Source organism: Haliotis rubra, unplaced genomic scaffold (assembly GCF_003918875.1).
Source record: "Haliotis rubra isolate DU_JTF1 unplaced genomic scaffold, ASM391887v1 Scf339, whole genome shotgun sequence".
NCBI classification, from domain to species: Eukaryota; Metazoa; Mollusca; class Gastropoda; order Lepetellida; family Haliotidae; genus Haliotis; species Haliotis rubra.
In genome coordinates this window covers 217,082-239,144 of record NW_025767012.1, presented here as the reverse complement: position 1 = coordinate 239,144, position 22,063 = coordinate 217,082, and the positions used below count along the sequence as shown (strand labels likewise).

The 22,063-nt window shown below is 38.5% G+C and overlaps 1 protein-coding gene across 3 annotated transcripts in view; it reads left to right on the top strand.

Annotated features, from left to right (window-relative positions):
- The first annotated feature begins 850 nt into the window (after positions 1–850).
- The window catches only part of LOC124284552 (zinc finger protein 37-like), a 33,631-nt gene continuing 12,418 nt past the window's right edge, over positions 851–22,063 (top strand). The window contains exons 1-4 of one of the 3 annotated variants that reach the window (XM_046720636.1): positions 851–939; positions 2,642–3,463; positions 12,167–12,431; positions 13,359–13,387. In XM_046720636.1, the coding sequence (XP_046576592.1) occupies positions 2,680–3,463; positions 12,167–12,431; positions 13,359–13,387 (1,078 nt within the window). In that variant the 5' untranslated portion in view covers positions 851–939; positions 2,642–2,679. Of the gene's footprint in view, positions 940–2,641; positions 3,464–5,711; positions 6,672–12,166; positions 12,432–13,358; positions 13,934–22,063 lie in introns of those variants that run through there. The other 2 variants (XM_046720635.1, XM_046720637.1) reach the window with 2 other exon arrangements.

The following is a 22,063-nucleotide window of genomic DNA, read 5'->3' as shown; positions in this document are numbered from 1 at the left end:
GAATCTTCCAGCTATATATGACGGCGGCCTGTAAATAATTAACATACCAGTGGTTGACATCAGGAGCATCGATCTACGCAAATGGGATACAATAACGTGTATAAAGCAGGTCAACGAGCCTGACCACCTGTTTCCGTTAGTCGCCCCATACAACAAGCACAGGTTGCTGAAGACGACATCTAACAATATCTTCACGGGTCATATACTAGTATGTAATACTCCTGTCTACTATTGTACATCTCTTTATATTTAATGGAAATATATGCTTGTATGATGGCCTCTTTGTGGCATAAACACTGCAGCTATCTGTGCGCTCTTTCTTGAATGCCGCTGCATTGTATTGACTTAATGATGGTAATGTCGTTAGAAATTAGGTTGGGGTTTTCGCGAGACAAAGATAGTGTCTTTCAACAATGGGATATGGGTACGAAACGTTATGACAAGCTGATATATAACCAGAGACACATTAAGCGAATTACATCCCTGTGAAGAATCCTTTGCTACATACTATCACAATGTGATGTGTGTCATTAAACTATTGCAGTATTTGCCATGTATACTTCTAGTTCAACAAGTTGTATGAAGGGAAACTGGGTTCACGTGGTTGATAGATTTACGCATACATAGTATGAATTCAAAAATATGATGCCGAACTGAGCATGATATGAAAACAGGCCTTCACCTCGCACATAAGTTGTTTTGTCCGCAGGTAACGTACATGCTGTTCTTTACCATGACACATGTCACCAATGCCATCAGCAGAGGCTCATTGATAAACCACGAAAGAAAGGTAGTTGTAAGGAACATACTTCGGTAGAAAAATGTTCTTCAAAGCGAAAGAGTACTTCCTGTTTAGCTAAGTGGGTCATGCATTTCTCATAAGCCAAACAAATCTGTCGAATTCGTCCACAGATGAGAGGTTTCATTTGTATGAATATGGTAAAAAATGTTATTTAATTCCTTACGCTACAGAGTCGTCGTAATCGTCACTTGTTGACTACATGGCATTGCAATTCACAAAAAGGACATTTGACAAGGCTCGTGATTATCAAATATCGAGTCAGTTATACGATCGCTTTGTCTTAATGCAGTGCTCAACAAATTCACAGCATCACAACATGCTGGCGCAGTAGTAAACATGTCAACGATGATCGGTTCCACATGGAATCAGTTGTCTAAGAACAATATTGGCAGTATAAATGTAATGTCGAAACACGTATTCTGTAAAAATTGTTTCATGGGATTAATTCCCGAGAGATATACCATGCAAAGAAATATAATTTGACAAGTGAACCGATAGTTTATTTGATTAACAACTATAGTTAATGTAATAAGCTTCTTAATTTCCATACAAGCAACCTATAGGTGGAGGATTGTTAAGATGTATGAGTGCTTGATAATTTTAAAGACAATTACAAACCAGTGCAGGAGTTTTGTCCCTTTATGCTTCCAGGATCTAGTGGTGATTGATTTGAATGTCAGATTATTCTAATTATCATCACAAAGGTTCTTCTTTTGCAATAGCCAACCATGTGCATGTAGATTATATCTTGATGACAAGGATGACCATTTGTAGCTGTCCTCCAAGAGTAGTCTCACAGCCGCACACGTGCCCTGTTGTTGGTAAAATACTGCAAACAGCCCATTTTCCAAATTGCCATATTACCTCAATTAGACAACAGGCTTGATGAAGAGCCTTACACTGACCCAAAAATGGTGCACCTTCACAAAGCGATCTTAGTGCTACAAGTACAACTTTCATAAGCAGCATTTTGGTTTTATGTGTTTCCAGTTTCAACCATGATCTTAAGTTGGGTTCGTCGGTTTAAAATGAGAAAAAAAATAAGGATTAGAAATTCTTGCATTTGTTGATATCTGCATCACAAAAAATGACAAAAACATTATTAACTTAGATTCTGCTTTACTTGGTCTGTTAAGGAATGGCAATGGGAAATCTGCATCTGGATAATAGGGAATCGCCTGTTCTGTTTTCTTTGGTATTCAGGAATTTAAATATATATATACAATAAAATACTTTGTTGTCAAATTTGCATATTTTGAATCCGTAACACAAATTTTACTGCAAGCAAATGCAGCAGAGAACTAAAAAAAAATGCAGCTGAGGACATCAAAATAGATTCAATCAGATTAAAAAGTTTTATTATTATATAATATATGAAAGTGTATTATTAAGAAAGGAAATGTAAAGAAAGAAGAATGTAATACCGAGCACTTCTCTACCTACAGCCTATATCCCAGCACTGACACAGGAAGGAAGCAATTAATGAGCACTTATTAGTACCTGAGTTATGGTCAGAGGAAATACAATTTTCATTGTTTATTTTTGGGTCAGTGGCCAAAAATTACTGTCTGTCAGGTGATGAGAAACACAGAAATAAAATATGCTAGCCATAGAGGAGATATGGTATGTGTGAGGCAAGCTAGTGCATCAAACCCATACAATTAAAGTAGGGAAGCCCAAATGGAAGCCCAAATGTTCAGGAACCATTCCTCAGGATCAGTAAAAAACAATTACACAATTAAGTGCAAAATGATCAAAGTTTTTGTAGAAAGAATTCTTACCTATATTATAAATATGAGAGGTAAAGATATGTTTATAACATTTCATTTCTAATTGCAGTGACAACAAGTTCTTCCTTTTCTGACAAAATCTTCAAGATGGAGAAACAATATTCAGTTGAGTTCTTTATGAATTTTGTGGAAAACATTCAGAATCTATGCCACAACTATCTTGAGTTTAACCAGAATGTAGAGGTGAGTGGCTATGTCTGTGTGGATATTGATAACATGAAGAAGGAGAGATATGTTCTCAGTGAGATAGTCCAGATGGGCAGCAACTCTATTAGTGAAAGTTACTGTACTAAAGTCTTCAAAACAAGTCCTACAGGCACTGTACAGAGGAGTGGATTTCGGGACATCACAAACGCTAGAACCCCAAATGTAGCCCCAAGTTCAGGGGAAGTTAATGTGCCAGGACATTCGTATTCCTTACAAAGAGTGAGGACAGGTCACCAGAGGAAAGGCGAAACATCACATACGTTATCTTTGAACAGGACTATCTCACCAAGATCTCAAACAAAAACAGCTATTGACCAAAATTACAGTGATTATCAAAGTCATAGCTCCATTTCAAATAGTAACAGTACTTTTGGTAACCCCAGTGCAAGAGGAATTCAAGGGCATGAACCTGGCTCTGGGGAGTCACAGATAAGGGCAAAGCCAAGAGCATTGACTCCAAAAGTATGTAGAACTTCAACAGTGCCTGAAAGTTCTGTACTAAAAAGACGATGTGAACGCTCCCCGCCATCAGACAGTGCTGATGATGCAGATGTGATAGTTGTGAAGCAGGAGCCGGGTGACGAGGAGCAGGAGGAGTCAGGTGATCAGCCTCCCGTCAAGCGACGGAGCGAGACCTTCCGTCTACCTTCATCACTAACAGGAGGTATGCTGTAGTTCTCTTAGTCATGTCACTGGTTATATACTTGCCCGGTAATATCTGAGTACCACTAAATTGCTCTGATACAATGATATGGCACTATAATTTCTCTGAAACAGAAAACTCTGATATGAAAGCTTTTTGTCATTTGTATATATATGTCTTCTTTTGAAGAAAACGGCTCTTGCCACAAGGAGGTCAGAATAGCAAACCTTCTTGATATAAAAATAGGTAATGTTCATCCAATAATGTTCCCAGAATGATTGCCTAAGGACTTATCAAGGTTTAACAGTGATCCCAGCGTCCCACAGGTTTAATTTACTATGATTTACTCAGAGGATGTTTAAGCAGGGCTCCAGATAAGGTCCGTATCGGCGTATGTATGGATATAAAATAAGCACGATACGGTAGGAAATAATTTAGAAAACGTAGCAGATACGCACCACAGCAATGTTGTGCGGTCTTAGAATCATTGACAGACATATATTTATCTGAAAAAGTATTGTTTTATTGTTTATTGACCTGTTAACACAAGAGTAGCAATGTTGCAGTGCTTATGAAACGAAACACAAGATTACTGATACTCCATTAAATTCCATTCAGTACTCTAAATGTACTCTTATTGTTTTCCAGTACTCCTATATTGAAAAAATAAGGAGTATGTACTCCTGATCATGACAAATTATCTGGATCCCTTTTTAAGCATGGTCAGTCTTTGAATTTTTTACTTTAATTAACAACCCTTTCACTTGTAAGGAACAGATTTGATGATTGATTGATTGATTCTTCTTCACACAAACCAGAGGTATATGTGCCTTTTAAACTTCTTGAAAGTTTTGGAAAAAGACAGTTCTTTGGGAAATTGATTCCTGACTCAGCTACTGTTAAATGACAAGAACTGTGTTGAAATCATTAGAAGCTTGATCATGTTGATCATAAAATTGTATGTACAGGCATTCCAGGAAAGGTTTTGTTCCATATATTTAATACAGATATTTCTGTTGTTCTTATAAAACTGAATAAAATAAAGCTGTTAAAACTGGTTACACAAAACTGTTTTAGATATATACATGTATAACTATTCACATTACCATTAACTTGAACAAAGTAAAAGCAGGTGTAATGTTGCCCAGAATTGGAAGGACAGCTTCAGTGCCATTTGTCAAATGCAAATATCTAGTTATGTGGGAATATCGAACAAATTCGTTTTGATATAGTCTATGATGGGAAATTTGACTTTAATGATGTATAAGGAATACATTTGAGGACTGATTGGTTAGTTTTTCATTACACAAGTCAGATATATGTGTGTTTTTCAAGTACTTGAAGTGTTGTAAAAGACATTCCTTTGGGAAATTGATTCCTGTGTTGACAGCTGATAAATGATGCACATGACAAGTTCTGTGTTGAAATCATTCGAGGCTTGATCATGTTGATCATATAATTGTATGTACAGGCATTCATGGAAACTTCTTGTTCTTTGTGAACATGGATTCATAACTTGTGAATCTCACTCAGAACATCACCATCACTGAACTATCACAAGGTCAGAGTGAGTGAGTTGAGGTTTACCCTACTTTTAGCAATATTCCAGCAGTATCACAGTAGGGGGACACCAGAAATAGGCTTCAAACATTGTACCCATGTGGGGAATCGAACCCGGGCCTTCAACGTGGTGAGCGAATGCTTTAACCACTGGACTACCCCACTGCCCAAACAAGGTCAGATGATGATGGTCATGTTGATGAATCTAACAACTTACAAGTATGGATTCAGTGATTAGAGTGGCCTAAACAACGTGCATTGGAAAATGACTTCATGACAAGATGTTTTCTTCATTTGTAGACCCCCAGTAGACCATTGGAGTTTAAAACAATTGTTTCAATGCATCAATAGTGGTAATATTGGGGTTGCCGTAAATATAACACTGAGTATATGTTATCTGGTGATCAGCTTGATCAGTTCACTAGCTAATTTGCTGAAATAAATGTAAACAATTCTGAAAGAAATATTGAATAAAATCAATAGATTAAAAACTTAAATCCTAATATAAAGTGAACACATATTTATGTTATTAAACTTGATCAAATAACAACAGGAGTAACTTGTGTAATTTATGTTTGTTGGTGTACTACTTTCGGCGTGACCTGCCAGACGACTGGAGTAGTGTAGGCTGCTGCTGTACATGTGGATGTAGGTGCACCTGGCCTCAATGCTCAGGATACATCTGTTGAAGAGGATGTCTTGCTTTCAGCTGCAGACTCAGGCTGGGCAGCCCCCGATGACGTCCATGACGCCTCCGACTCCATGTTCCACACTGAAACATCATCCGACATGGCAGACTTGGGAGCAGACGTGCATCAATTTGGTGCAACTGTGGATGCCTCTATGGAGCAGGGAGCCAAGCCTAGCATAGCCAGCATTGTCAGTAATATCCGCCCAGCTCCACTGGTTACAGACACAGCTAGTGGTAAGAAGATGACATGTCAGCTGTGTGGCAACTCGGCCTGGTCCGACATGGGCTTCATGATGCATATGAACAACCACCCGTCGTGTAAGGAGTGTGGGATCTACATGGCCACTCACATGGATCTGCGAGGTCACATTGAGATGGAGCATGGCCGAACAAACATGCACATGTGTAGGTTCTGTGACAAGGTGTTCTTGACAAAGAGCGGAGTGACGGAACACCAGCGTCTGAAGCACGAGAAGACAGCCCCCAAATTTGTGTGTATGATCTGCGGCCATGTTTGTGTCCGGAAGCGCCATCTTGAAGATCATGTAGAGAATGTTCACAACAGGAAGAACAAATTGCCTCCATAGCATTTGGCTGTGTTGTGTATGTGTCAACAAGGAAGCAAATTTAGACAGTAGGAATTTGAACTCCAAATTTGTGACGGTTGTCCAAACAATATTTTTCAATTTGAATAAAAAACTTAGGTATGGTAAGAATATATGGCATACATATGATAAGCATGATTAGAGGTTGAAGTTTGTTGTTGGTTTCTGTAAGTCGGCCTTAAATTCCACTCATCATCAGAAGACCCTTCTGTTTAAGACCCTTTACAATACAGATTAGAGTCCCGAACTTGTAACATTTAGTAGCACTAAAGCATGAAAGGCAAAGCAGTTTGTCCATGTTTTAATACAAGCACTGCATGTTATGTTTTGGAGATTTTTATATTGTTTCAAGTTCTGTAAGGAATCACCAGACGAAAACATGTAACAATAAAGTTAAATTTCCAGCCTGAAATGTGATACACTGATCTTAAAAATAGTATGATTCTCAGCCCCAACCAAACACTACTGTTCTGTTTGTTGAAATGTTTCTGTTTCCGAATCTATACCTTCAGAATTGGGTCTTGGATTACTTCTAAATTATTAATTTAATTATAATGTTAAATATACCAGTAATATTTAAATACCTGGGTGTCGTTGTACAAAGTGATCTTAGCACTAAGGTGATCATAACTCCCATACCTTAACATAGATTTACGACAGTCTTAGCGCCTTAGCTCTAAGGTGATCGTAACTCCCATACCTTAACATAGATTTACGGCAGTCTTAGCTCTAAGGTGATCGTAACTTCCATACCGTAACATAGATTTATGACAATCTTTGCGCTAAGGTGATCGTAACTCCCATACCTTAATGTAGATTTACAGCTGTCTTAGCACTAAGGTGATTGTAACTCCCATACCTTAACATAGATTTACAGCTGTCTTTGCGCTAAGGTGATCATAACTCCCATACCTTAACATAGATTTACAGCTGTCTTAGCACTCAGGTGATCGTAACTCCCATACCTTAACATAGATTTACAGCTGTCTTAGCACTAAGGTGATCGTAACTCCCATACCTTAACATAGATTTACAGCTGTCTTAGCACTAGCTGTCTTTAAGGTGATCTCCCATACCTTTTAAGGTGATCGTGTCTTAGCACTAAGGTTGCTCCCATACCTTAACAAGGTGATCAGAAACTCCCATACCTTAACATAGATTTACAGCTGTCTTAGCACTAAGGTGATCATAACTCCCATACCTTAACATAGATTTACAGCTGTCTTAGCACTAAGGTGATCGTAACTCCCATACCTTAACATAGATTTACAGCTGTCTTTGCGCTAAGGTGATCGTAACTCCCATACCTTAACATAGATTTACAGCTGTCTTAGCACTAAGGTGATCGTAACTCCCATACCTTAACATAGATTATACGACAGTCTTAGCGCTAAGGTGATCGTAACTCCCATCCCTTAACATAGATTTACGGCAATCTTAGCACTAAGGTGATCGTAACTTCCATACCTTAACATAGATTTATGACAGTCTTTACGCTAAGGTGATCGTAACTTCCATACCTAAACATAGATTTATGACAGTCTTTGCGCTAAGGTGATCGTAACTCCCATACCTTAACATAGATTTACAGCTGTCTTTGCGCTAAGGTGATCGTAACTCCCATACCTTAACATAGATTTACAGCTGTCTTAGCACTAAGGTGATCGTAACTCCCATACCTTAACATAGATTTATGACAGTCTTAGCACTAAGGTGATCGTAACTCCCATACCTTAACATAGATTAACGACAGTCTTTGCGCTAATGTGATCGTAACTCCCATGCCTTAACAAAGATTTATGACAGTCTTTGCGCTAAGGTGATCGTAACTTCCATACTTTAACATAGATTTATGACAGTCTTTGCGCTAAGGTGATCATAACTCCCATACCTTAACATAGATTTACAGCAGTCTTAGCTCTAAGGTGATCGTAACTTCCATACCTTAACATAGATTTACGACAGTCTTTGCGCTAAGGTGATCATAACTCCCATACCTTAACATAGATTTATGGCAGTCTTAGCGCTAAGGTGATCGTAACTCCTGTACCTTAACATAGATTTACGACAGTCTTTGCGATAAGGTGATCATAACTCCCATACCTTAACATAGATTTACGACAGTCTTAGCGCTAAGGTGATCGTAACTCCATACCTTAACATAGATTTACGACAGTCTTTGCGCTAAGGTGATCGTAACTCCCATACCTTAATGTAGATTTTCGACAGTCTTTGCGCTAAGGTGATCATAACTCCCATACCTTAACATAGATTTCCGACAGTCTTTGCGCTAAGGTGATCGTAACTCCCATACCTTAACATAGATTTACGACAGTCTTAGCGCTAAGGTGATCGTAACTCCCATACCTTAACATAGATTTACGGCAGTCTTAGAGCTAAGGTGATCGTAACTTCCATACCTTAGTGTAGATTTACAACAGTTTTAGTGCTAAGGTGATCATAACTCCCATACCTTAACATAGATTTACGACAGTCTTCGCGCTAAGGTGATTGTAACTCCCATACCTTAACATAGATTTGCAAGTAAGGTTGCTTTTTACAATGACACCCGGACACATTCTACTGATTACAGACAAAGTAAATCACTACTTTTCTTGTTTATTGTGCTAGCTGACAAGTCTTTGCATGATGGAAAAGATATTCCGTTTCTTCAAGGACTGGTAATGGGAAATCCCTATTGTACGAATCTGGGCCAGCTCTGTGTGAAGGATCTATTATTCTCATACCCTCACCGCTGACTTGCATCATGGTAGAGCAGTGTGAGAAGTTTCACAACATGTATATTGTTGCACAACCACTGACCATGTTGATCAAAAACATCAAATACGTGGAAAATACCCGTTGACACCCAGATGACCAAACATTTGAAAGTTCTGTATTTGACTGAAATCTACACTCACACTTGGAATGTAAACCACATGGTGACTTAACAGATGCTACAGTGCCTAAATTGAGAATTATTAAAAAAATTGCATTATTCATTAAAATTTCTTTTTACCTTTTCAATTTACACAGTATTGGCAGTTTTTTCTGTATTCCATCACAGTTACACAGTATGTGACAAAACCTGTACCGTAATGAGATGAAGCCCTCTTTTGTTTCTAACATTGCATTAAACAAGAGGGTAGAAAGTTCCCGTGTGGCTACATTACTTGGTTTTCTCGTTAGAAACAATAGTTTGATGCGTTTCTTTCTCTGCTTGTTTGGTGTGTAAACATTAGTGCTGTAAGGATGGATTGCAATTGTTGAGTCTCCGATAGCAATTAATCAATGATAGAAACGAAAAACTGTCGATGCATCGATTGTATGTGTGACTTTGATAGTTTAAAAATTGACTTCTGTTGATAAATGCGTAGCACCAAACACAGGATGTACCAGATTCGCTCACTTTGATTTAGAGTTATCCGCCCCTGTTATGTGTCGGTGGCAAACACGGCATGCGACTCGGATTTAGAAATTGTGAATAACAATAATTTTCTTTTCACTGTTTCAAGTTTCTTGTCAGTTATTAAAAGAGACTGAAACTACTTCAAGTTGTTATTATTTCATATAAACTATACATTCATTTGGGAAATGACTTTAAATGAGAAAATTGAAGGAGATAAAAAACTATTGCAATAGTTGGTCGCAATAGTATGTCACAATAGATAGTCTATTGCAATATCACAATAGCTGTTTCCCTTTCAGTAGTCACCCCCAGTAAACATAGTAAGCTTGACTTCTCAGTATTCCTGCTAAAATCATATCTGGACCAGACAAACTTGTGATTAATGTTATAAGCAGTGACAAAGGCAGTCAGGGTAACAAGCAATCAAGCATATCTGTGAGTCGGGCCACGTGGTCCATTAGATTGTTTCTCACAACCAGCATAGGTCTGTGTTGATGAGATGGATATTAATTGCCAGCTACCTGCATGTAAAACGCTTTCAGTGCTTGTCCAACCATATAGATCTGTGTTAGATTACTGCAGAACAGTAGACGATGTAGATTCATCATTTTCAGATTTATTTACCAGATGCAAAATCCTGCATCGTATGCACCAAAGAAATCCAGAGTGCATTTACTGGAAAGCAAACAGTGCTTGTTTAGGAATGAATGCTGCTCTTTCACAATTTCCTACCACTTTATTTATTTGCTATCAGCAAGGCAAAACAATACAAGTTGCAATAGTTTTTGGCAGGGAAAGTTCAAGTGTGTCTTCAAGTTCAGACACAAATGTGTGAGTAAATAACATATATTCTGTTGTGTATTAAAATTAAAATAAAACCCTCATGAAATTAAACTGCTCTATTGGTATTATTCTTTATAAATTGAACATTATCATTTGACATGTCCCTTGGACTTCCATTGTCCTTGTCTGTGTTTTCTTCAATTAAAGTTTGTCTTGTGGGCCCCCAAAATAAATCAGGCCGTAAATCCTTATATTGGTGTGACAATACTCTTATATACAGAGAGAAATGTTTTAGAATTGTTGAGGGAAAATGCTGATGCATTTGCTTTGAGGTTCCATTCTGTGCCCAGAGAACTGAGGTATCAAATATGAAGTCTTTGTTATGTTCCATAAAAAAAGTAGTTGTGCATTTTGTAATTCAGTTTGAAAACATTGCATGAAAATATTATTGTCAAAATATCATTAACATATTGTCATGAAGTACTATTATTTGAGGCCAGTATGGCAGTGTTTGTGAAAGAGTCTAAACTTATACAGGTGATATGAAAGTACACGTGGATTCATGATGACTCCCATACAAGCAGAAATAAACATAAAGTTCCTTAAAACTTTGAGTGAATATTTCCGGTTCAATGACATCCCATCTCACATGCAGTCTTGACTTCATATTTATTCTGAAAATATATAGGTCACATCAATATAATATTATACATCAATATCAAAATATCCACACATCAGTACCATACTTACACATTATCATATCAAAATATAAATATTGTTTGCACTAATCAATATATCCATATATAGTCGCATATGCAAACTGATCTTCATTCAGACATCTTATCGTTTATTGACTATACTTGTGCCAAGTAACTTTGAACTAAATCTTAGAAACACTTCCTTGTCTTAATGTATCAGATTCATACAGTCAAAGGACATATCTCCGTTAGGCCAGACCAATTTTATTTCTTGTTATATGGATTTTTGTCCTCAAATACTAAAAGTATTTTATTTTTGGCAATTTATGAAGCGTATATGGGGCAAAACAATTTTTTGGGTAAGTTTACATTTTTGGCCATTAAAAACATGAGGATTTTATTATTGAGCGGAGAAAATTAATTAATTTTTTTTCTTATTCTTGAAACAATATGACCGGCAGATCTGTAAAGCAAGAGATAAAATTGGTCTGGCCTTACAATGATTTAAAAATCAGGTAATTGATAGTTATTAGTCTGATAGTTAATTAGAGGATGTCATTGGAAGTGGTATGGATTAATGGGGTGGGAGTGTGTGGAAAGGTTGCCCTGTCATGTATATATAAAGTTTCATATAAGAGAAGAACTGTGTAAAGGTTTCAACTAGAAGCAGCTAAACTGTTCAGCAAAGTCACTCTTTAGTCTATGTTAAATAATGGGGGCAGTGGGGTAGCCTAGTGGCTAAAGCATTGACGCGTCACGCCGAAGACCTGGGTTCGATTCCCCACATGGGCACAATGTGTGAAGCCCATTTCTGGTGTCCCCCCGCCAGGATATTGTTGGAATATTGCTAACAGCAGAGTAAAAACATACTCACTCACTAACTATGTTAAATAATGAAATGCAGGTGAGCCCCAGAACCTAGACTACTATAGCTCTTCCATCAGCAAATCTAATGTACAAATAATGATGTATTTTCAGCTGACCAAGCATTTGTTCCTAGTCCAATCATCAACCAGCCTCACCCAGCACCCAGCTCAAGCAACACTGATGCAGAGGATAAGAGTTATCTCCCTTCCTTCAGCAAGGCATCAAGACATTCATGTGATGATGACACAAAACCTGTTTTGTCCAGTGAGGAGATAAAGAACTTGGAAGAGTATGAAGTAGAGCTTGTTCAATCGGATGGGGAGGAGGAGAGCTTGGACCTGACTTTCCAAGTCCCAAATACAGGGGGAGCATCACAGTAAGTGGTAGGATGGCGCCAGCATGGGCTTCTGTGTTGTTCTTGAAACTCACTTCACACCTGGTACAACACTATGAGTAAACATCAGTTGCTAAAGTTATATGTGGTACCTAAAACTGATTGGTCAGAAACCAGCACACCTGAAACATCTCAATGATGGGCAGAGATAATATTAATAAGCTGACTGTGTTTACATGTTGTCAGAGTCTATGAATACAAATTGTATTATGCAAGCCCACCATTTAGCTGGAATATTGCTAAGTGTGGGGTACAGCTAAACTCACTCAATGTTATATGCAAGCCTTTAGGGGGGAAATAGAGAAACAAACAGAGGTAATGTTCTCTTTATCACCCAATATCATTCTTATCAAATATTTGAAGTATAATAATTCAGATTTAAGCCACATTTTCATTCATGAAATTTGCTTGGAGAATTATTGTGTATGTGTTAGAAAGTATGTGTGGAATGCTTCATGTATCATGTAGCGCCAAATGATATGTCTCCAGACACTTTTACGCATAAAAAAAAACACCTTTAGGTTTTTTATCAAAGTTTGGAAGCAGACGTCACATTGTCATACAGAGCTGGTTTAATAGTAATTCTCGTGACTGAAATTACATATTGATTGTGTCATGATACTCTGAAGTAGCAATTACTACTTCACATGACACAGCTGTATGTGTCTGCGAAATAACTCATTACTACATGCTGTGTTGCATAGGCAGATCCAGGAATTTTCAAATGGGGGAGTGGTTCGAAGCCCCTGAAGCCCCCCCTTGGCTCTGCCAATGCTAAACATTAACACCAATGTGTTCTTCAGTCATTTTCAAAAGTGAGGGGTTTGAATCCCCTGAACCCCCTGACATTGGATCCGCCAGTGTGTTTTGTACATTCTTAATTTAATGAGGATTTTGATTGTGTTTCAGATCCAGTGTTACTGGAGCACAAGACTCAGGTAATTTTCCTTCTACTCACTTAAATCACAAGCACACAATTACTTCTGGTAAAATACTCTACACAACACCTGAACACGTCATGGTGCATGATAGCCTGACTGGTCATAGTGATGGGTACCAGGCAGGCTCGGCAATGTGGCAGTGTTCTAACACCCAGCTCAGTGGGATTGTCTACAGCTGTGAACAATGCTTCCAGACATTTACTAGCATCTGTGATCTGAAGACTCATGCTCTTAAACTACATCAAAATATGTATGTTTGTGATTGGTGTGGAAAGCAGCTGAAATCTTCGCATGGCTATAAACTTCACTGTAACTCTCATGCTGGTGACTATAGATATATATGTCCAATTTGTGACAAACGCTTTCAACAGTCATCTCATCTGGAAGGGCACATCAACACACACAATTCGGTCCGTCCTTTCAAATGTCCAACATGTTTTAAAGGATTTTCATACAGATTTAGTATGACGAAGCATGCTAAAACGTGTAGGGTTGGAGTTAGTGCAAGTGGTTTGGATTGAAAATAAAGTGTCAAATAAAGAACTGTATATTTGTTGTGTCAGTGGAAAAGCAAACTTGGATGGCAATGTTGGTATCTCCCATGTGTTCAAAATGTGAGTTGCTGTTATGGTTGTAGATAAATACTGATGGTGTAGAAGTGTCTGAGCAACATGTCGCCAGGTTGGAAATTTAGTACTGTCATAAATGTGTCGTCATGAGAATATAGCCATGACAGTTGCATCAGTCATCAGCTGGACATGTCGTGCATTGAGATGGCGGAACTAAGCAGTGATGGACCAAATTCACTCACTCATAGACTGAGACAGATGGGTTCTGTGTGTCAGTAGAGTACCTCCTGTAGACAACTGTCCAGTGATGACGAAATGTGGCAGTAATGGACCAAACTCACTCACTCATAGACTGACACAGATGGGTTCTGTGTGTCAGTAGAGTACCTCCTGTAGACAACTGTCCAGTGATGACGAAGTGTGACAGTGATGGACCAAACTCACTCACTCATAGACTGACACAGATGGGTTCTGTGTGTCAGTAGAGTACCTCCTGTAGACAACTGTCCAGTGATGACGAAGTGTGACAGTGATGGACCAAACTCACTCACTCATAGACTGACACAGATGGGTTTGTGTAGTAGTGATGGACCAAACTCCTCACTAACTGACTCCAGTGATGATGGGTTTTGTGTAGTCAGTGATGGACCAAACTCACTCACCATAGACTGAACACAGATGGATTTTGTGTGACAGTGATGGACCAAACTCACTCACTAATAGACTGACACAGATGGGTTTTGTGTAGTAGTGATGGACCAAACTCACTCACTCATAGACTAACACAGATAGATTTTGTGTAGTAGTGATGGACCAAACTCACTCACTAACAGACTGACACAGATGGGTTTGTGTAGTAGTGATGGACCAAACTCACTCACTCATAGACTGACACAGATGGGTTTGTGTGACAGTGATGGACCAAACTCACTCACTAATAGACTGACACAGATGGGTTTGTGTAGTAGTGATGGACCAAACTCACTCACTCATAGACTAACACAGATAGATTTTGTGTAGTAGTGATGGACCAAACTCACTCACTAACAGACTGACACAGATGGGTTTGTGTAGTAGTGATGGACCAAACTCACTCACTAATAGACTGACACAGATAGGTTTTGTGTAGTAGTGATGGACCAAACTCACTCACTAATAGACTAACACAGATAGATTTTGTGTAGTAGTGATGGACCAAACTCACTCACTAATAGACTGACACAGATGGGTTTGTGTAGTAGTGATGGACCAAACTCACTCACTAACAGACTGACACAGATGGGTTTGTGTAGTAGTGATGGACCAAACTCACTCACTAACAGACTGACACAGATGGGTTTGTGTAGTAGTGATGGACCAAACTCACTCACTAACAGACTGACACAGATGGGTTTGTGTAGTAGTGATGGACCAAACTCACTCACTAACAGACTGACACAGATGGGTTTGTGTAGTAGTGATGGACCAAACTCACTCACTAATAGACTAACACAGATAGATTTTGTGTAGTAGTGATGGACCAAACTCACTCACTAACAGACTGACACAGATGGGTTTGTGTAGTAGTGATGGACCAAACTCACTCACTAATAGACTAACACAGATAGATTTGTGTAGTAGTAGATGGACCAAACTCACTCACTAATAGACTGACACAGATGGGTTTGTGTAGTAGTGATGGACCAAACTCACTCACTAATAGACTGACACAGATGGGTTTGTGTAGTAGTGATGGACCAAACTCACTCACTAACAGACTGACACAGATGGGTTTGTGTGTAGTGTGATGGACCAAACTCACTCACTAATAGACTGACACAGATGGGTTTGTGTAGTAGTGATGGACCAAACTCACTCACTAACAGACTGACACAGATGGGTTTGTGTAGTAGTGATGGACCAAACTCACTCACTAACAGACTGACACAGATGGGTTTGTGTAGTAGTGATGGACCAAACTCACTCACTAATAGACTAACACAGATAGATTTTGTGTAGTAGTGATGGACCAAACTCACTCACTAATAGACTGACACAGATGGGTTTGTGTGACAGTGATGGACCAAACTCACTCACTAATAGACTGACACAGATGGGTTTGTGTAGTAGTGATGGACCAAACTCACTCACTAATAGACTAACACAGATAGATTTTGTGTAGTAGTGATGGACCAAACTCACTCACTAATAGACTGACACAGATGGATTTTGTGTAGTAGTGATGGACCAAACTCACTCACTAACAGACTGACACAGATGGGTTTGTGTAGTAGTGATGGACCAAACTCACTCACTAACAGACTGACACAGATGGGTTTGTGTAGTAGTGATGGACCAAACTCACTCACTAATAGACTAACACAGATAGATTTTGTGTAGTAGTGATGGACCAAACTAACTCACTAACAGACTGAGACAGATGGGTTTGTGTAGTAGTGATGGACCAAACTCACTCACTAATAGACTAACACAGATAGATTTTGTGTAGTAGTGATGGACCAAACTAACTCACTAACAGACTGACACAGATGGGTTTGTGTAGTAGTGATGGACCAAACTCACTCACTAATAGACTAACACAGATGGGTTTGTGTAGTAGTGATGGACCAAACTCACTCACTAACAGACTGACACAGATGGGTTTGTGTAGTAGTGATGGACCAAACTCACTCACTAATAGACTGACACAGATGGGTTTGTGTAGTAGTGATGGACCAAACTCACTCACTAACAGACTGACACAGATGGGTTTGTGTAGTAGTGATGGACCAAACTCACTCACTCATAGACTGACACAGATGGGTTTGTGCAACAGTAGAGTACCTCCTCTAGACAACTGTCCAGTGTGGATTGCTTGTAGGAATCTGAGGATGGGGTGGACGCAATGGTTACAAGCTGTGGGTAGTACTTGAAATGGTGACATTTGAATACAGACATACGGATGTGACTGGCTCAGGTAGTTGTTTTATGAACAGATGAATATCAGGCTGATGAACTGATCTTGCAATATTTAACTGCAACTTTTGATCTTTTTCATGTTCTCATAGCTACTGCACTAAAGTCCTGTCGGAAATAGAAAAAAAACTGTTTTTAGTCTGTTACTCTGTATCCCTAAAATTTACACAATTGCAAATAGCATATGTCGAAATAACCCACTTCGGCCTAACTTGGCATTCAGTGGGATGCGTAATAGGATATCCGGAAAAGCATGTTAACTCGTAAAATCGGGCAAAACTTAGAAAAAATACGAATAGTTGCTGAAAACAATAGATCAGACTATAGATGGCAATTAGGTCGCTCAGCCAGGTATGACGACGGACCGTCAACTCACCTGGCATGAAATGCACGTGCTGCCTACAGGCACAAGGGGTCATATCAAAGATATTTTGTGCTTTTTCATGTGTGCTGACTATGTCTCATCTATTGATTAACATCTTATGTGTCTTTCTTTCATAAAGTTTATGTTGAGATATGTTGAGTATGATACCTGATAACCATAGAAACGCATTGTATTAAGTGTTTCAAAATATATAGGTGGCATGACCACCCAATCGCGAAGATCGACAGGACTGGATATTATTTGTAAATTGTTATGACATGCTGTGTACTTCCCCAGTATAATTGCCCTAAAGGATTATCTTATCTTAGCTGATATCTCTATGCCCCAGCCCGACCTCAACGATCGTCTGCAACACCCCCTCCAGGTTTTGCTTTTGAGACAAACCCTCCTATCTGTTTCTTTTTATAGTGATAGTGACTCCATAATAGCTCCATCCTTAATAGTTTCAGCATGAAAGTTATTATTTTTTACGCCAGCTATCGTTTATAAAGAAGCTACGTCTAATTTCAAAATGGGCATTTAAAAAGTGTCCTTTGTAATACAATATCGTCGCAAACTAATTTGCATAAAGCCGTGGTCTGTTCCAAATAAATCGTTTTGGACTTAGAAAAAATACGCATTGCTCATTTCTGCACTAATCTCTCCTTGGTAAAGTCCTTTTTCTACGTTTCCTATCTCCCTACCACTGAGACTCTAGTTAGGCCGATCTTAGTTTAACAGATATTTCACACTTGCACATATCAACTACATAAATTGTATAGATAAATGAGAAAATACAGTTTTTTTCTATTTCCGACAGTACTTTAGTTCCAGTTCTCAGGGTGAACTGAAGGCTCTCACAAATTGTTCAATCATCTGGGATTTAAACATACCACATTTTCAGTACAGTGCCAGGTTACACATAGAATAATTAGAAAAGAGTTGGAATAGAACTGAATTTGAAACATACAGACCAGAATGTATAGCTACTGATATTTGAATGTTGTATTAATCTCTTTTCTACATTTTGTGACCTATGGTTGGGTATGATATTATTCCAAACTGCCAAGCAACATGGTATTCTTCTGTAAACAATAGCTCCTGTGGGCAGCATGTCAGCTGTTTCAGTTAGAGGTAGTTGTTGAGATTTGAAACCTCTGATCCACCAGCCAGAACAGAGGATTTTCCTAATCCAAGGTTGAATAATGTTTAACCTGAAATGTTTGTAATACTACATACAGTCAAATCCCGATGAGTCGAATGCCGGTGTCTCGAATATTATGCATAACTCGAAGTACCTGTCGGTCCCGACCATTCCCTGTTATAGTTGTCATCATTTGAATACCGGTTACACGAATTCGTCTCATAAATACACACGATGACTCGAAAAGGAAATTTGATCCCATGAGATTCAAACAACAGCAATCTTGTATACATAAGCCGAAGTCAGTCATTGAGAAGTTGATTGGTGTAGCAAACTGATCCAATTAACAAACCAGCGCGGCTCACACCTTCCCGCCATTGACGGGTGAGTTCAAAAGGCAGATTAGTGATTTTACGGAAATCACTGTCTGTGCTAATCAGACTGGAACTGATAAGGTGCCCCTATTAGTGATATGGAAATCATTAGATAAAAAAGGAGGAATTACAAGGCGGAGGAATTAGGACTGGATCATCTTTTTTTCTACCCTCATAGACATACCTATGTCTCGAATACATCGATAAGTCGAATTTATTACTTGGTCCCCAGCGATTCGACTCATCGGGATTTGACTGTATGTTTATGTCAAATGTTGATACTTACATTAAAACTGTAAAACTGTATAATTTTGTTATGCCCTTCCCTTCAACCCCCTACGATTCGCATCTCAAACACGTGCACAAAAAAAGTTTCAGTCAACTGTAGTTATTTATTGATGGATTCACCCAAAATTTCATTTCTTATTGTATGCATTTTCTTGATCATTTCTCATCAAGATAATTGAGGCTAAATAAATGTAGAAATGTTAGTATTAAGAAAAATGTTTTTTACTTTTGAAATAACTATCTTCATCAATAAAAAAGTATCATCAATTTCCACATTCTATAAAATACTTTCAACAATAAGCTTGTGGACAAGTAAGTTAATGCATGATCTGTGATATATGAAAGATACAACCATGGACATTCATGGTCAGGAAATGGTCAGACAACTTCGTGGATAGTCATTCAAACATTATGGCACAAATAGTCAGGAAGAATTATACTTTTAAATGTTTATCAATTGAGCCAGTATATGCCGATTTCTGTAGGGTAACAGGCTTTTGATTTTTTATATTGACATAAGTTGATTTTATATGAATTTACTGTGATGTTTGCTATGTTTTTACAAGATAAGGAGATGTAATGTTTTTAAAATATAAAAAATAAAGCATCTTTGCTTCAGATGAAGTTCTATGAAAATATAATTATTCTTAAATTTGCTAATCCATCTTTCGGTACATATCTATAAAAACACTCCTTGGCTTTAAGTAAGTGAGTGAGTTTAGTTTTACGCCGCTTTTTGCAATGTTCCAGCAATATCAAGGCGGGGGACACCAGAAATTGGCTTCACACGTACCCATGTAGGGAATCGAACCCAGGTCTTCAGCATGATGAGCGAACACTTTAACCACTAGGCTACCCCACCGCCCCCGTGACTTTAAGGTTGAGATTCAGAATTTACCTGTGCCTGTTAATACAGGGTGCACAATATTGATGTTTGCTCATTTGTTGGGAGCATGATACTCACACACAAGGTTATGGTATATACAGAGATGCCAACCCATACGATTTTATCGTATTCATTGCAAAAAACAACACAAAATATGCGACCAGATAGCCGTTAAAATATACAAATTTTTGAAAATAATACATTAAATTACATTATCAAATAGCCATACCGTACACAATAAATTTCAATCTCATTTTATTCAGTATCAAGCTATATATGGACACTTACTACTGATTTTGTTGAGTACAATGTCAATAACAAGGTCTTAGGCAATATATTTACATATTTTATTTAATATGAAAATTCGTAGGAAAAGTTAATACTAATTTTAGCCAAAAATTACTAATTTTTGCATCAGTTTTTGGCCAAAATACAAATTGGGCTAAATTAGGGTTGTCATCTCTTATACACAGTTTGCAGTTATGTCACTGTCAGCTTCTCATACAAACACAGTTGTTTATAAATAAACAACACATATCTAGGTTCACAACTCCCTCAGAGTCATAGGTGCAAACAGGAATGGTGCAAAATGAAGGTACCTGATATTTTAATGTTCCTGGAAACACAACATCTCATTAAAGACGAAACCTCCAACATTCATGTCCATGTGTGATGTCACATCACCAACCAACCATATTTGGTTGGTGCATCTACTGAATCGATACCAAACTGCCAGATCAACATTGTGAACAGTTGAAGGATGAGGACTATTTTTATGGATATACAACTTCTTTGTTCTGTCGCCTATACAGAACAAAGAAGTTGTATATTCATAAAAATAGTCCTCATCCTTCATCTACCCAACTTTTAGAATGCCAATCAAAGAAGTGTGAACAGTTCCTGGGTTGAGACCAAGTACAACTGTACACAACCTGGTGAGGGCTCACAGCTTCTAGCATTGAATTCCAACTATATGCCCAAATGTGCTTCTGAATCACCATCAGGCTCACCTTGCTTGTTGTAGCCAACATCTGAGGTTCAGATGACAAGAGTTGGGACAGAATACTGTCCACAGATGATTCCAGGTCTGGACAGCTCTATTAAAGGGCGTGGAAAGGTTGTTACTCAACATTGTCAGTTTGGATTATGGTGTAATGGTGTGGGTGGCTGCACAACCCATAGGAGAACAGAAGTCATCATTTTTAATGGAAATTTGAATGGCATACGCTTGCAGGAAGACATTGATGAAGATCATGTGCTACCCTTTGTAGGAAGACATTGATCAAGATCATGTGCTACCCTCTGTAGGTAGACATTGATCAAGATCATGTGCTATCCTCTGTAGGAAGACATTGATGAAGATCATGTGCTACCCTCTGTAGGAAGACATTGATCAAGATCATGTGCTACCCTCTGTAGGTAGACATTGATCAAGATCATGTGCTACCTCTGTAGGTAGACATTGATCAAGATCATGTGCTACCCTCTGTAGGTAGACATTGATCAAGATCATGTGCTACCCTCTGTAGGTAGACATTGATGAAGATCATGTGCTACCCTCTGTAGGTAGACATTGATGAAGATCATGTGCTACCTCTGTAGGTAGACATTGATCAAGATCATGTGCTACCCTCTGTAGGTAGACATTGATGAAGATCATGTGCTACCCTCTGTAGATTGATGAAGATCATGTGCTACCCTCTGTAGGTAGACATTGATGAAGATCATGTGCTACCCTCTGTAGGTAGACATTGATGAAGATCATGTGCTACCCTCTGTAGGTAGACATTGATCAAGATCATGTGCTACCCTCTGTAGGTAGAATTGATCATGTATGTGCTACCCTCTGTAGGTAGATCAAGATCATGATCCTCTGTAAGACATTGATCAAGATCATGTGCTACCTCTGTAGGTAGACATTGATCAAGATCATGTGCTACCCTCTGTAGGTAGACATTGATCAAGATCATGTGCTACCCTCTGTAGGTAGACATTGATGAAGATCATGTGCTACCCTCTGTAGGTAGACATTGATGAAGATCATGTGCTACCTCTGTAGGTAGACATTGATGAAGATCATGTGCTACCCTCTG